General features: G+C 39.0%; 1 protein-coding gene and 1 long non-coding RNA gene across 4 annotated transcripts in view; one reads left to right on the top strand and one right to left on the bottom strand.

The window, feature by feature from the left end:
• Window positions 1–10,704, bottom strand: part of LOC116739763 — an 81,771-nt gene extending 71,067 nt beyond the window's left edge. The window contains exon 1 of the long non-coding RNA XR_004345701.1: window positions 10,270–10,704. This is a non-coding gene — a long non-coding RNA (uncharacterized LOC116739763). The remainder of the gene's footprint in view (window positions 1–10,269) is intronic.
• Window positions 10,264–12,802, top strand: part of DPH5 (diphthamide biosynthesis 5) — a 37,152-nt gene continuing 34,613 nt past the window's right edge. The window contains exons 1-2 of one of the 3 annotated variants that reach the window (XM_032604454.1): window positions 10,264–10,335; window positions 11,100–11,257. In XM_032604454.1, coding sequence (XP_032460345.1) covers window positions 11,123–11,257 — 135 coding nt within the window. In that variant the 5' untranslated portion in view covers window positions 10,264–10,335; window positions 11,100–11,122. Of the gene's footprint in view, window positions 10,336–10,741; window positions 10,875–11,099; window positions 11,258–12,802 lie in introns of those variants that run through there. The other 2 variants (XM_032604435.1, XM_032604445.1) reach the window with 2 other exon arrangements.

The raw sequence follows: 12,802 nt of genomic DNA, 5'->3' as shown, positions 1-12,802 counted from the left end.
TGGGGGGAGGGGAGAGAACGGTCCTAAAGTGCAGTTTTACTTGTACACATAGAAACTGTGTAAAATTGGGCTTCCCTGGTGGCACAGTGGTTAAGAATCTGCCCGCCAGTGCAGAGGACACGGGTTCGAGCCCTGGTCCACGAAGATCCCACATGCCACGGAGCAACTAAACCCGTGCACCACAACTACTGAGCCTGCCCTCTAGAGCTTGCGAGCCACAACTACTGGGCCTGCGTGCCACAACTACTAAAGCCCACGCGCCTAGAGGCTGTGCTCCCCAACAAGAGAAGCCACCACAATGAGAAGCCCATGCACCGCAACGAAGAGTAACCCCCGCTCACCGCAACTAGAGAAAGCCCACGCGCAGCAGTGAAGACCCAACGCAGCCAAAAATAAAATAAATTAATTTAAAAAAAAGAAATTGTGTAAAACCAACTGGCCAGAGAAAATCTTCGTTTAGTAATAATATCAGCTAATGTTAATTGTTTACAACATTGCAGGCCTTTCATATACACTTTACATACATGATCACATTTAATCCTCACAAAAAAACCTAAAGGTAGTAATATTTATAATGGCAGCTAAGAACTGAATGATTACTAAGTACAAGACACTGTTCAGAGCAATTTACATTTAGTATTACCTCATTTAACCCACAAGACAGTTCAATGAGATAAGTACCTTTCTTATCTTCATTTTACACATAATATATCTGAGGATTCAGGAACTTTCCTAAGGTCAAATTGCTAGTATGAAGAGCCAGAATTCAAGTCTAGTAGTCTCACTTCAAAGCCCAAGCTCTTTCTTACTCACAGTTTTCTACTGCTTCTACAACTGGTATTCAAGGAGTAAATAATATCTTTGATACTATTGTTAGAATTTCATCAAGTGCATATTATTTAATGAATGTCCAAAGAGGAGCAACAACCAGAAGCAAAGATAAGATTAAAATAGATCTTACTTGAGTCTGGATCCCAATAAGCCATTATTTTCAGAAAATTTAATGGGCTTTGATAGTGAGGTGATGAAAATTGCTGAAAAGAAACAATGATACTCAGCTACAGCAGAAAACTACTGTAAAACAAGCAAAAAAACAAATAAAATAAAGTAAAATGCAAGGAAATAAGGTTAGGGTGAATCATATCCTATGCCTGCCTAGGATCCAGAAAATGCAAACCAAATCTATTCCAAGAAAATTAATTTTGTGGAAATTCTGCAACTTGATATATACAGGGGTTTAATTTTGGCTTTTTTTCTTTTTGTTTATTTTGCGGTATGCGGGCCTCTCACTGCCGTGGCCTCTCCAGTTGCGGAGCACAGGGTCCGGACGCACAGGCTCAGCGGCCATGGCTCACGGGCCCAGCCGCTCCGTGGCATGTGGGATCTTCCCAGACCGGGGCACGAACCCGTGTCCCCTGCCTCGGCAGGCGGACTCCCAACCACTGCGCCACCAGGGAAGCCCCAGGGGTTTAATTTTTGTTTAAAAAGTTTCTAGATTTATCATAGGAAAAAAAAAACACTCTAAGTATCATAAGTGACCGTATTACTGAATCTGAATAACTCAATGTCTACACAGTTTATTAGTGTACACATTTAATAACAACTTATACGGTTTTTAAAAAATTTATATTCTGGTTATGCTAATTTCCAGGCTTAAGGAATTACTGCATTGCTCACTGTTTTATATCAGAATCTGTTGAAGGAGGGAAGGTAGGAAAAGAGTATGATGACAAAGAAACTTACTGGGGTTTAGAACCATGAAATGAAGCAAAGGTCCACAGGTGCAGAGCCCAGGTTGATTCCTGGTCTAGTATTCCTTCCATTCTAACCTGCTTATTCTACAGAAGGAAGTTTCTGAATCCTGGAGTGTGTCTTAGAAATCATCTAGCTAAAAACATCAATTTCACTGAGAGCAAAACCAGTCCAGGGCTTCCCTGCTGGCGCAGTGGTTGAGAGTCCACCTGCTGATGCAGGGGACACGGGTTCGTGCCCCGGTCCGGGAGGATCCCACATGCCGCGGAGCGGCTGGGCCCGTGGGCCATGGCCGCTGAGTCTGCGCGTCCGGAGCCTGTGCTCCACAGCGGGAGAGGCCACAACAGTGAGAGGACCGCGTACCGCAAAAAAAAAAAAAAAACAGTCCAAACTCACATGGTGACTGGCAACAGAGCCAGAGTGAATGGGCATCCTGACCACAGGTATTCTCTCTGGGAATAATTATATTTAGGCACACACAGTGATTGGTGCACACATATTCCCACTGAAAAAAAGTATCTTAGTTTATAATTGGTTTACTTACTTACAAGTACAGATTCACAACTTAAATAACATTGTGATGGGGGAAATAAATACTTATGCTTTAAAACAACAAGTAAATTTATTGTACACAAATTTACACAATGTTATATGTCAACTATACCTCAATGAGCTAGAAAAAATATTGCTTGTTTATAGCAAGGAGATTAAAAAAATGACAGTGTTTATCTTTAAAAATAAACAAACTTGCTTAGAAATGTTTTCAATTAATACTGTCTTTAAAAATACTTTCATCCAAGGTGAATTCCACACTGAGTCTTCAAGGGTAGGTAGGAGTTAGCCAGGTGAGGGAGAGAGGAAGTGGGAGTCTTAGGGGAGGACAAGAGAGGAAGCTGTTCCAGGCAAGAGTTCAGTATAAGCCAATGACAGCAAAGAAAGAAACAATATAGTGTGCATGGAGGACTTCTTACCAAGTTTGGTATCACTAGAGACTAATGTTCAGCACAAGAGATGAGGCTGGAAAATTGACTATTTAAAAGCTGAAAGTGAAATATATAAACTATAAAGGGGATCTATTTTGATTTGTAATAGAATGTTCCTCCTTTCTCTTTCAAGATCATATTTTCTATTTTTTCATGAGCAAACTATATTTACCTACTTCAGTTTTTAAATCAGCTTTTTACTAAAGTGTAATTTACATACAATAAAACTGATCAATTTTCAGTATACAATTCAATGAGTTTTGACAAATATACAACCACCACCACAATCAAGATATACAGTATTTTCATCACTTCAAAAAGTTCCCTCATGCCTCTTGCAGTCAATGTTTTCTCCCATCTTTGGCCCCTGGCCACACCACTGATCTTTCTGCCACTAACCTTTTACCTCTTATAGAATGTTATATAAATGGAATCATATAGTAAACAAACAAAAAAACACTTTCATCCAATACAAAAATTGATATTGTTTTAATATTAAAGAATAAACAGGGAAACAGGGACTTGCCTGGTGGTACACCTGCCAATGCAGGGGACACAGGTTTGATTCCTGGTCTGGGAAGATCCTACATGCCATGGAGCAACTAAGCCCGTGTGCCACAACTACTGAGCCTGCACTCTAGAGCCCACAAGCCACAACTACTGAGCCCGTGTGCCACATCTACTGAAGCCTGCACATCTAGAGTCCGCGCTCCACAACAAGAGAAGCCACTGCAGTGAGAAGCCCGCGCACCACAACGAAGAGTAGCCCCTGCTCACTGCAACTAGAGAAAGCCTGTGCTCAGCAATGAAGACCCAATGCAGCCAAAAATAAATAAATAAATACATTTATTTAAAACTATTAAAGAATAAAGAAATTAAAGAATGACTCAAGAAAAAAAATACATATGAGGTGATAAACGTCTTAATTATCAAGGAACTGCATACTAAAACCACAATGAGATAACAATACACACTCACCAAAATTCAAAGGACTCACCATACCAAGTATTGGCAAGGAAATGAGGGAACAGGAACTCTCATCTCTTGCTGGTGAGAATGTAAATTGTACAAACACTTTGGAAAACTGTTTGGCACCAACTAACTAAAGTAAAAACACATGCATCCTATAACCTAGCAATTCCAATTCCTGGATATATACCAAGAGAAATGAGTGCTTATGTCCAACAAAAGTCAGATACAATGTTCAGAGCAGACTTATCAAACTGTACACTTAAGATTTTGTGGAATTTGCTGTATGTAAGCTATATCCCATTTCCAAGGTACTCTTTTACTTATCTATGTTGAGATCCTGAGATTCATCCATGTTGTTTTATGTAACAGTAGTTCATTTTTTTTATTGCTGTATAGTATTGTATTGTATGAATGTACCACAATTACTTTTTTAATTGTTGTTGAGTATCTAAAATTTTTAAAAATTGTTTCAAACCCAAGTGAACATCTTCTCTGCTCATCAGTAGATTTTGTTTACTATAATACTAAGAAACAAAGTCCATCTGCATGCTAGCCATCTTCTATTTTAAGTATTAACATATTGCCAAGCAATATTTATTTGGTGCCAATCAAGTTTACAGTGCTGAACTCAATTAAATGATAGAAACAAAGTTTTTCTCAGAAAGTACCTCAGAGTATAATAATAATGTTTGCTTAAGATGACCCTTTGTGAATCAATAAAATAGTCCATCTAGAGGACTGGTCTATAATGAACTATGTAATGATTTCAGAGAACTATTGTGAATGAGGAAAAGAATGAGAACCAATCTAGGTGGGCAATAAGGGCTGATTCTCATAATCTGATGGACACTGTAGATTACTATAAAATTAATTTCAAACTCCATATCTGCCAGTGTTGATTGAATCTTTACTAATTGCCTGACACTATGCTAAGTCCTTAATGTGTATTCTTTCAATTATCTTCACAATAATCCTATGAGGGATGGTATTATTATCACTATTTCCACAGATGAGAAAACTGAGGTTTAGAAAGGGAATGAACTACTGAAACCATATACAAGCCCCTGTGTCCCTGTCCTTTGAAGTAAAAGGCTTTTGCTTTAGTTTCCCAGGCCTCCCTTGAGTCTCAAAAGGCTGACTCAAGAGTTAATGATTAGGAAATGTGAAGATGTGGAGACAAATAGCCATGGGGCTGGGAAACTGGTAACAGTTTAGACTATAAATCTGCCACGTGTCAGAATCACCGAACTCCAAGTTCCGTAAAAGATATAAAGGCCTGACACATATTCCTAAGTTGTTTTTAGAGGAAGCAGACCCCCATCAGATGTAAAAACGCTGACCACATGCACATAGACCCTAGACCCATTGAAACCCAAAGGTTGATGATGCTTGAAACTTTACCTTGATGCCAACAAATCTGAGAACTATGCATGAGCTGATCATGTACCCTGCAGTCCCCTCCCTCACAGTGCCTTTAAACCCCTTCCTTGAAAGCCATTGGGGAGTTTGGGTCTTTTGAGCATGATCTGCCTGTTCTCCTTGCTTGGCACCCTGCAATAAATGCTGCACTTCCTGTCACCACAACTCATTGTCAGTAGATTGGCTTTATTGTGCACAGGTAAGCAGACCCAAGTTTGGTTCAGTAGCACTACTGAACAGAAAACACCTAAACTTAAACCAAGGTCTGAGTGACACGAAAACCTGAGTTCTTAATAATTATGCAAACTTCTCTCTCTGCACAGTTCTTCCCTTATGAATAAAAAATGTATTTATAATATATTACCATATGTAGATATACACTCATTCATTCAACATACATCTATTGAGCATATGTGCCAAACACTGTTATAGGTATTTCCTTCACATTAGTAAATCAAATGGAACAACAAATCCCTGCCCTTGTGGTGCTTATATTCTAGGACAACATGGACAATAAACGTAATAAGTAAGTAAATTACACAGTTATGTTAGAAGATGAACATGTGCTCTGGGGGGAAAGAACAGATGAAGTGATTGGAAGTATCAGTTTTATACAGATTAGGCCTCACTGAGGAGGTAAATTTTGGGCAAAGACTTCAAGGAAGTGGAGCCAGAGCCACACAGATATCTGTGGAGGGGATGGTGGTGGTGGTAGGGAGAATAGCAGGAAGTAAGGTCAGAGAAATACAAGAGTAGTAGAGTGAGGGGGTGTGTGTGGGTTGATAGACTACTTTTAAGAACTTTGGCTTTTGAGTGAAGGGGAAACCACCCTCCTTCTCCCACCAAATCTTGGCTAATTGAGATATGTTTCCCTAAATAAATTTTAAAAGGGCAGGATGTAGTTTTTTAAGCGTAGAAAGAATGAAACTATGTATCCCTGATTCTACCTTTTTAGCAATATTCTTTGGAGGAAGGAATTGCCAAGTATAAAAATGGGTCAGAAACGAAGAAACAAAGTTTACACACACGAGGAAACATCTTGGGGAGTTACTTTACACAAAAATATAGGGTTGTAAGTGATTTTCTTATAATCAGTCCACATGGTTACTCTTTCAATCTATTAAGCTAGGGTTAAAAATAACAGTAAAAATTCCATATTTTTCACAGAAAATCACTATAGATATGGAGTTTTTTAAAAAATATATATTATTGTGTATTTTACATGATCACATCATGTAAAGTGTGTAGATGAGCAAGATCACTGAATAAACAATTACCTTTTTTCCCCCTGAGTAAGCAAATGCACAATAATGTAACTTCAGAATTTTCTTGATCTTAGTAAATATAACTCTGTCTTCTGAAGCAATGCTATCTTTAATTATAACTTATTTGTGAATTGTTAGAAAATAATGACAATCAATTCAGGGTTTCTAAGCTCTACGAATATTAATCAAAATTTCCTCTAACAAAGAGGCAATCTCTGGGAACAGCTTCAGAGTAAAATAATACTCTCTATTCACAATAAGGTCAGATGGAGTTTACTCAGTAGCCCTGATATCTTCTTTTCAAAAGACACACAATGAACTCAAACAGGAAAATTGGTGGATGAGTCCTTTCAGATGTAAGGTAATTACAATTTGTTCATAATGTAATGCAGTGTCTCAACTATGTGTTATCACTTTAATATAAAACTACTATATGATGTGTTTATGACAATGGAATGGAAAACCCATCAGTATTAACTTCTTATGACTATCTGCATCTCTTTTTCACATTTTATGACTACTGCTTGAAGGTCTTAGATTAGCTATAAGAAGAATTTCTGACAGTGAAGGTACTAAAAATGAGTTACTAACAAAGGTTATGAAAGCACCTTAAAGATCTTTCAGGAAAGGCATGAATGTTTACCCTCAGGGATGATTTGCTATTGTCCTACATGAAAGCAGAACTAGAAAGCAGAAAACTCTTCAGGCCTCCCATGATCCTTGTTATTCTTTACACTAAAAAGGCTTTTACCCCTCCTTTTTTTCCCCTAGAATAATGGTTCTCTATAACCATGCCCCTGTCTTCTGCTACATATGAAATTTCATATTTGCTATGACATTAGAAATAAATATGCTATTTGCTTTCATCATCATCAAAATAATGTTACAGTGTTGATTAAAAACTAATTTGAAACTGTTTTAAAGCAAAATTCTCAAGGCCTTGCTGAAATTAGATGAAGAAATGATATCATTTAATCAGCTATATGCTTAGATATGTATGCTTTGTTAATCTGTTACCTAGATGAGGGGTTTATCTTTCACGCAAAATGCAATCATATGTGTACTTATGTCTGTAACTCCCTTGGAAATGCAACAAAATAATAACATGGGTTGATGGCTGAGTGGGTGGATAAACATATGATTGAAAAAATACAGCAAAATGTTAAAACTGTAGAACCTAGGAGGTCACTGTATGGACACTTAGTGTAAAATACTTGAAACCTGTTTTACATGGCAAGGGAGAAACCAAATCACACAGAATAATTCTGCAAAAAAAGATGAGACCAGTTTTTGCCGCTTATATTGAGTTGAGGAGGAAGATGACTGCCATAACACCTTTATCAATCTACCTCCAGAAAAGTCATCCAAATTCACACTGCTATTGAGAAATGAAGGCAGGCAGAAAGGTTGGTTTGTTCAAGAATTCTATAGTGAAAGTAAGTTCCTTTAACTGAATTTTGAAAAGTAAGACTTGAAATTACTTCTGTATCTAAAAATACAATATTTCTTTACCTACTCAGAATAACTTCATTTTCAATATAGATTTCCTGAAAGGAGATAAAGTATACCTTCCTTTGGATTACTAATTATTCTTTTTGGCAATGCCCTTTCCCTATGAAGCTGTTTGAAATCACTCAAAGAAAACAAAAACATGTTAAAAAATGACCAGTACATTGGAAAATTTACATACTAAATATGATATCATTTAATCAGCTATATGCTTAGGTATGTATGTTTTGTGCATATAAAGTATATATGATATGTGTCATAAGCCTTTCAACATAAATGACTTTCTAAAGTGTCATAAGCAAGGCATCTTTATGTTTGATAATTCTATCAATGACTTTTTGGTAGTCATCAAAAGCATATCACTCCCTGCATTTCGTAAAGACAGAAAAAGACATCATCTCAAAGAAATTGCTCAGCTAGTAGTGGATAATGACCTATTTAATAAAGATTTATTGAATACCTACCATGTGCCAGACACTGGGCTAAGGCTTAGGGATGAGAATATAAATAAAATACAGTCCCTGACTTCATGAAATTTACAATTTGGTAAAGAAGATACACAATTACAAAACACTTAAATTGACCAATAAGTATATGTGTGGAGTGTTACTGTAAGAAAAAGGAGATACCTAACCTAGCTGGGGGATCTCTGGGACAGCTTGCTGAGTTTAGTCTTAAAGAATGGGTAGCAGTGATTTAGGCAGGAGAAAATGGGAGAGGGTATTCTATGCTGAGGTGGCCGCCTGACTAAAGGCACAGAGCAGCATGTTGTGGGCACAGAACTGTACTGCTAGAGAAAAAGCTCATGGTATGTAATGGAGACAGATGAAGCTATGGAGGTAGGCAGTTGTCATATCATGGATGATCTTGTGGGATATATAAAGGAGCGTGGACTTTCTCTTGGCCTGATAAGGATTTAGAAGTGGAGTGACATTTTCAGATTGTATCTTAGCTAGATCTCCCTGGCTCCTGAGAGAAGGATGAATGTGAGGGAGACATGGTGACCAGCTGCAGGAGTGACATAATGAGGACCTGAATCAAGATTGTGATGGTAGGTATGGTTTCTACTGAGAAAGACCAGCAGATTGTCGGATTAAAATGTGAGGTGATTTCCAGGTGTCTGGATTGGATAAGAGTCAATAGATAACAAAGTCTTCCCATCAAAGTAGATAACAGAAGGAAAAGCCAAGTTGAAAGCTGATGGATTCAGCTTTGGATGTGTTGGATTTGACATGCCTCTGGGTTATCTAGGTGATTTCCAGAAGGAAGTTAAATACAGGATGCTGAGGAGGAGGTCTGAATGGGAGGTTGAAATTTGAGTCAGCAAAACATAGAGATATTTGAAATCGTGATACTGAATATTCAGGATTTTGTTTTTGTTTTTGATTTTAGCCATTCTAATGGGTGTGTAGTAGTAGCTCATGGTGGTTTTATTTTTTATTTCCCTAATGATGTTTTGCATCTTTTCAAATGTTTATTTGCTATTCATATAACTTCTCTGGGGATGTGTCTGCTCATAATATTTCCCCATTTAAAAAATTAATTTGTTTTATTATTGTGTTTTGAGAGTTCTTTGTATGTTCTCAATATAAGTCTTCTACCAGATATATGCTTTGCAAATATTTTCTCCCTGTGTGTGGTTTCAGTGTTTTCTGAAGACCATAGTTTTTATTTTGTTTAAGTATAATTTTTTCATTTTATCTTCTCTGCATCATGCTTTTGGTGTTGCACCTAAGAAATCTTTGCCTAAGTAAGGTCACAAATATTTTCTCCTGTTTTCCTTTGGAAGTTTCAAGTTTTTCACTTACATCTATGAGACATTTTGAGTTTATTTTTGTTTATTGAGGAATGGATTGATATAATGTGAGTGGATAGAACCAACCACTAAGAGTGTACACAATGAGAAGGCCAAAAGGTGGATGAAATTCGGGGAGAAAAGATAAACCTAGGCTAAAGGAAGTGGAGTTGAGCAAAAAAGACACAAGGCATTGTCAGAGAAGCACAAGGAAAACTCTGAATAATCAACACTGTCTACTAAGATAAGCAATGGAACTTGTCTTCTGAACTTGGATGAGGTCATTAGTGACCTTAGGAAGAGCATATTCAGTCAAAACAAATCATTTCGACACTGGAACTTCATTTAACCAACCACTTTAAGAATTCCCCCTGTGGAAGCATTGGGACGAGGTCTGAAATGCCTGAGCATTCTTAAAGGTCACTTCTCGGGGCACAGAAGGGTCCTGGCCTTCCCGACACTGACAATGACTGAGACAGATTCCCGTCAGGCCCCTTGAGGCACTCCAGAATGAGGTCTTGGGGACAAGCCCAAGGAATCACCGCCCCGCTGGGAAATCTGAACAAACACTCACCAACGGGTTCGCCAAGCTGGCAGCTCACGAGGGAGGCAGCTGGTGAAACTACGGCCGAATGAAAAGGCGAGGATGGGAACGTGCGCACTTGGGCAATCCCGGGGCAGACTAGGGAAACCCCTTCCACCCGCCACCCCCTAGTGCGTCCGGAGGAGGAGAGGGGGAGGGCGTGGGGCTCCTCGGGCCAACTTCGCGGCCGGCTCTCCTAGCGGGCGAAGAGCTCCGGCACTTAGCCGGTCCCAGGCTGGGGGCTTAAACATAGGGGATCGCGGGCAAGCCTCGTCCGTTCCCAAAGGTCATGCCGTGGGCACTGGTCAGACTCCCTCCGACCGGCTGACCTTCCGCCTCTCCGCCCCAGCAGCCTGGGTATCATTCTTAATCGCGGTGGGACAAGGTCGCCCAGCCAGCTGACGGAACGACCCCTCACTTCCAGCTAGTCGTAAAGTGCCGCAAAGCGCAGCAGCGGCGCTTTGCGGCACCGTAGGTGAGGCTGCAGCGTGGATCCTCGCTCCGCGCAAATCCTTCGGGTGGGCAACTTCTTCTGGGAAACCGCGGCAGATAGGAGTTTGGGGAGGACGGTGACCCAGCTACGATTCTCTCAAAGGGTAATTGATCCTAGGTTTGTGTAACAAGAGAGCAAGTGGGTAGGGTTGTTTATAAACAGTACAGTCCTTATTTAAAAGCCTTGAAGTAAGGTTCTTAAACCTCCTCCTTGTGACATGCCGTCCCTCCTCGTGCTATTTTGGTTTTCGTCTTAAGTGTTCATCACTAGATTTTAGGCATCCTCCATGTAGCTGACACTTGATTTTCTTATTCATTTCGTCCTGCAGTCGCCCTCCCCCTGGACTTTGAAATGCTTTACATGATCGGTTTGGGCCTGGGAGATGCCAAGGACATCACAGTCAAGGGGCTGGAAGTTCTAAGACGCTGCAGTCGAGTGTATCTGGAAGCCTATACCTCAGTCCTGACTGTAGGGAAGGAAGTTCTGGTAGGTGCTTAAGGCTTTCCAGCCTCCTGGGAAGAACGATATTTAACAGCTGATTTTTATTACACCAAGCTGAACCGAATTTTTCAGGTCTGTTGGTTCAAATCCTTTAAAACACATGCCCTGCTTATTATTAAGAATCTGAGGAGTACAAGAATGGAAATAACACACTAACCAAGTGACTTGGAAAATGAAAGGGTGCTTTTTCTTACTTTACAAGTCTAATTGTGGAGCTTTCTCCATTAAATAGGAAAGTTGTTTTACACTCCTGGGGATAATTATCAGAATCTCGTATTTCATGAGATAGACAAGAAATCCTTTCCGAGTTGAGTGCTAATGAGGTGCTGACACAGCCTTAATGAGTTGGTAATGTATTCAGGAACCAAGCTGAAAACCTCCCCCCTTTGAAGTATTTCCATAGGGAACGGTAATCGCCTTTCTGTCTGTATCATATCCAGAGAGATCTAACCTTTGAATAGACATCTCCCAGTAAGGCTTATACCTATACACTTGGATGTATTGAGTGAGCCTGGAACTTAGTAACCATAGAATTTGCTAGTATATCATACATTTACCTGGCTTTGGTTAAGGGCTCAGTAAGTTTTGGAGGAGGGGTCAAATTCAGGTTCATTGTCAAATTTCAAATACAGTGTAAATTAAGATGAAAAGATTGATGGACATGTTATAGGAGGAGGGAGAACAATTTAGGATTGTCTGGTCTATCAAGTCTTCCAGAGGAAAACGGTGACCTAGAGAATTTCAGGTCCCTTCTGGCCTCTCAGATTCACAGCCCAGAGAATTCTGAAGGTCTCAGAGTTTCTTTAAAATCTTAAAGAAGGACTGCTACTTGATTGGCCATGCATTGAAATAAAAGTTGTGTCTAATGAACAGCTTTTATTTGTTGGCTCCAGTTTATTAAGATGGAGCCAGAATATCCAAGCTCAAGATGATAGAAATGTTCCTCACTAATTAGTGATAAAGGACAATTAGAATGAACTTAAAATCTTTTTAGAGAATATAGACAAATCAGTAGTTTTATAGAATTGGACGTGATTTTATGTCTTTGCTCTGTCACATGTTAACATGTGACCTTGGACAAGCCCTTTAACTATAGTTTCTTACTTTGTAAAAAGAGGACAGAAATGCCTACCTTATAGGATTTTAGCATAGCGTCTGGCACAAAAGTGTTCAGAAAACATGAGTTGTTAACAGATACATTTCCAAACGTGTCTAAACCTCAGTTTCTTCATTTGTCAAATGGAGATAATAATCAGTTGGAAGGCTATTAAGATTATATCATTTATTAAGATGATGTATTTGAAAGTGCTTTGCAAATTTAAGTGCTAGCTAAATGTTAATTTTGGTTGCTATGATTTTTTTTAGATATTATTTTTTTTTACCAAAAACATATTTGTAGAGTTACTACATACAGGGTCAAGATCTGGGGCTGAGCTCAACCTCACAGGTAAATTATATGTACTTTGTTAAGGTACTAGAATTCTATTTCTCAACAATAAAAAGTGCTAATATTTTTAGGACACTTATTAT

The sequence above is a fragment of the Phocoena sinus genome, chromosome 1 (assembly GCF_008692025.1).
Source record: "Phocoena sinus isolate mPhoSin1 chromosome 1, mPhoSin1.pri, whole genome shotgun sequence".
In the NCBI taxonomy this organism is placed as follows: domain Eukaryota; kingdom Metazoa; phylum Chordata; class Mammalia; order Artiodactyla; family Phocoenidae; genus Phocoena; species Phocoena sinus.
The sequence above is the reverse complement of the archived record's forward strand: the minus strand, read 5'-3'. Positions and strand labels throughout refer to the sequence as shown.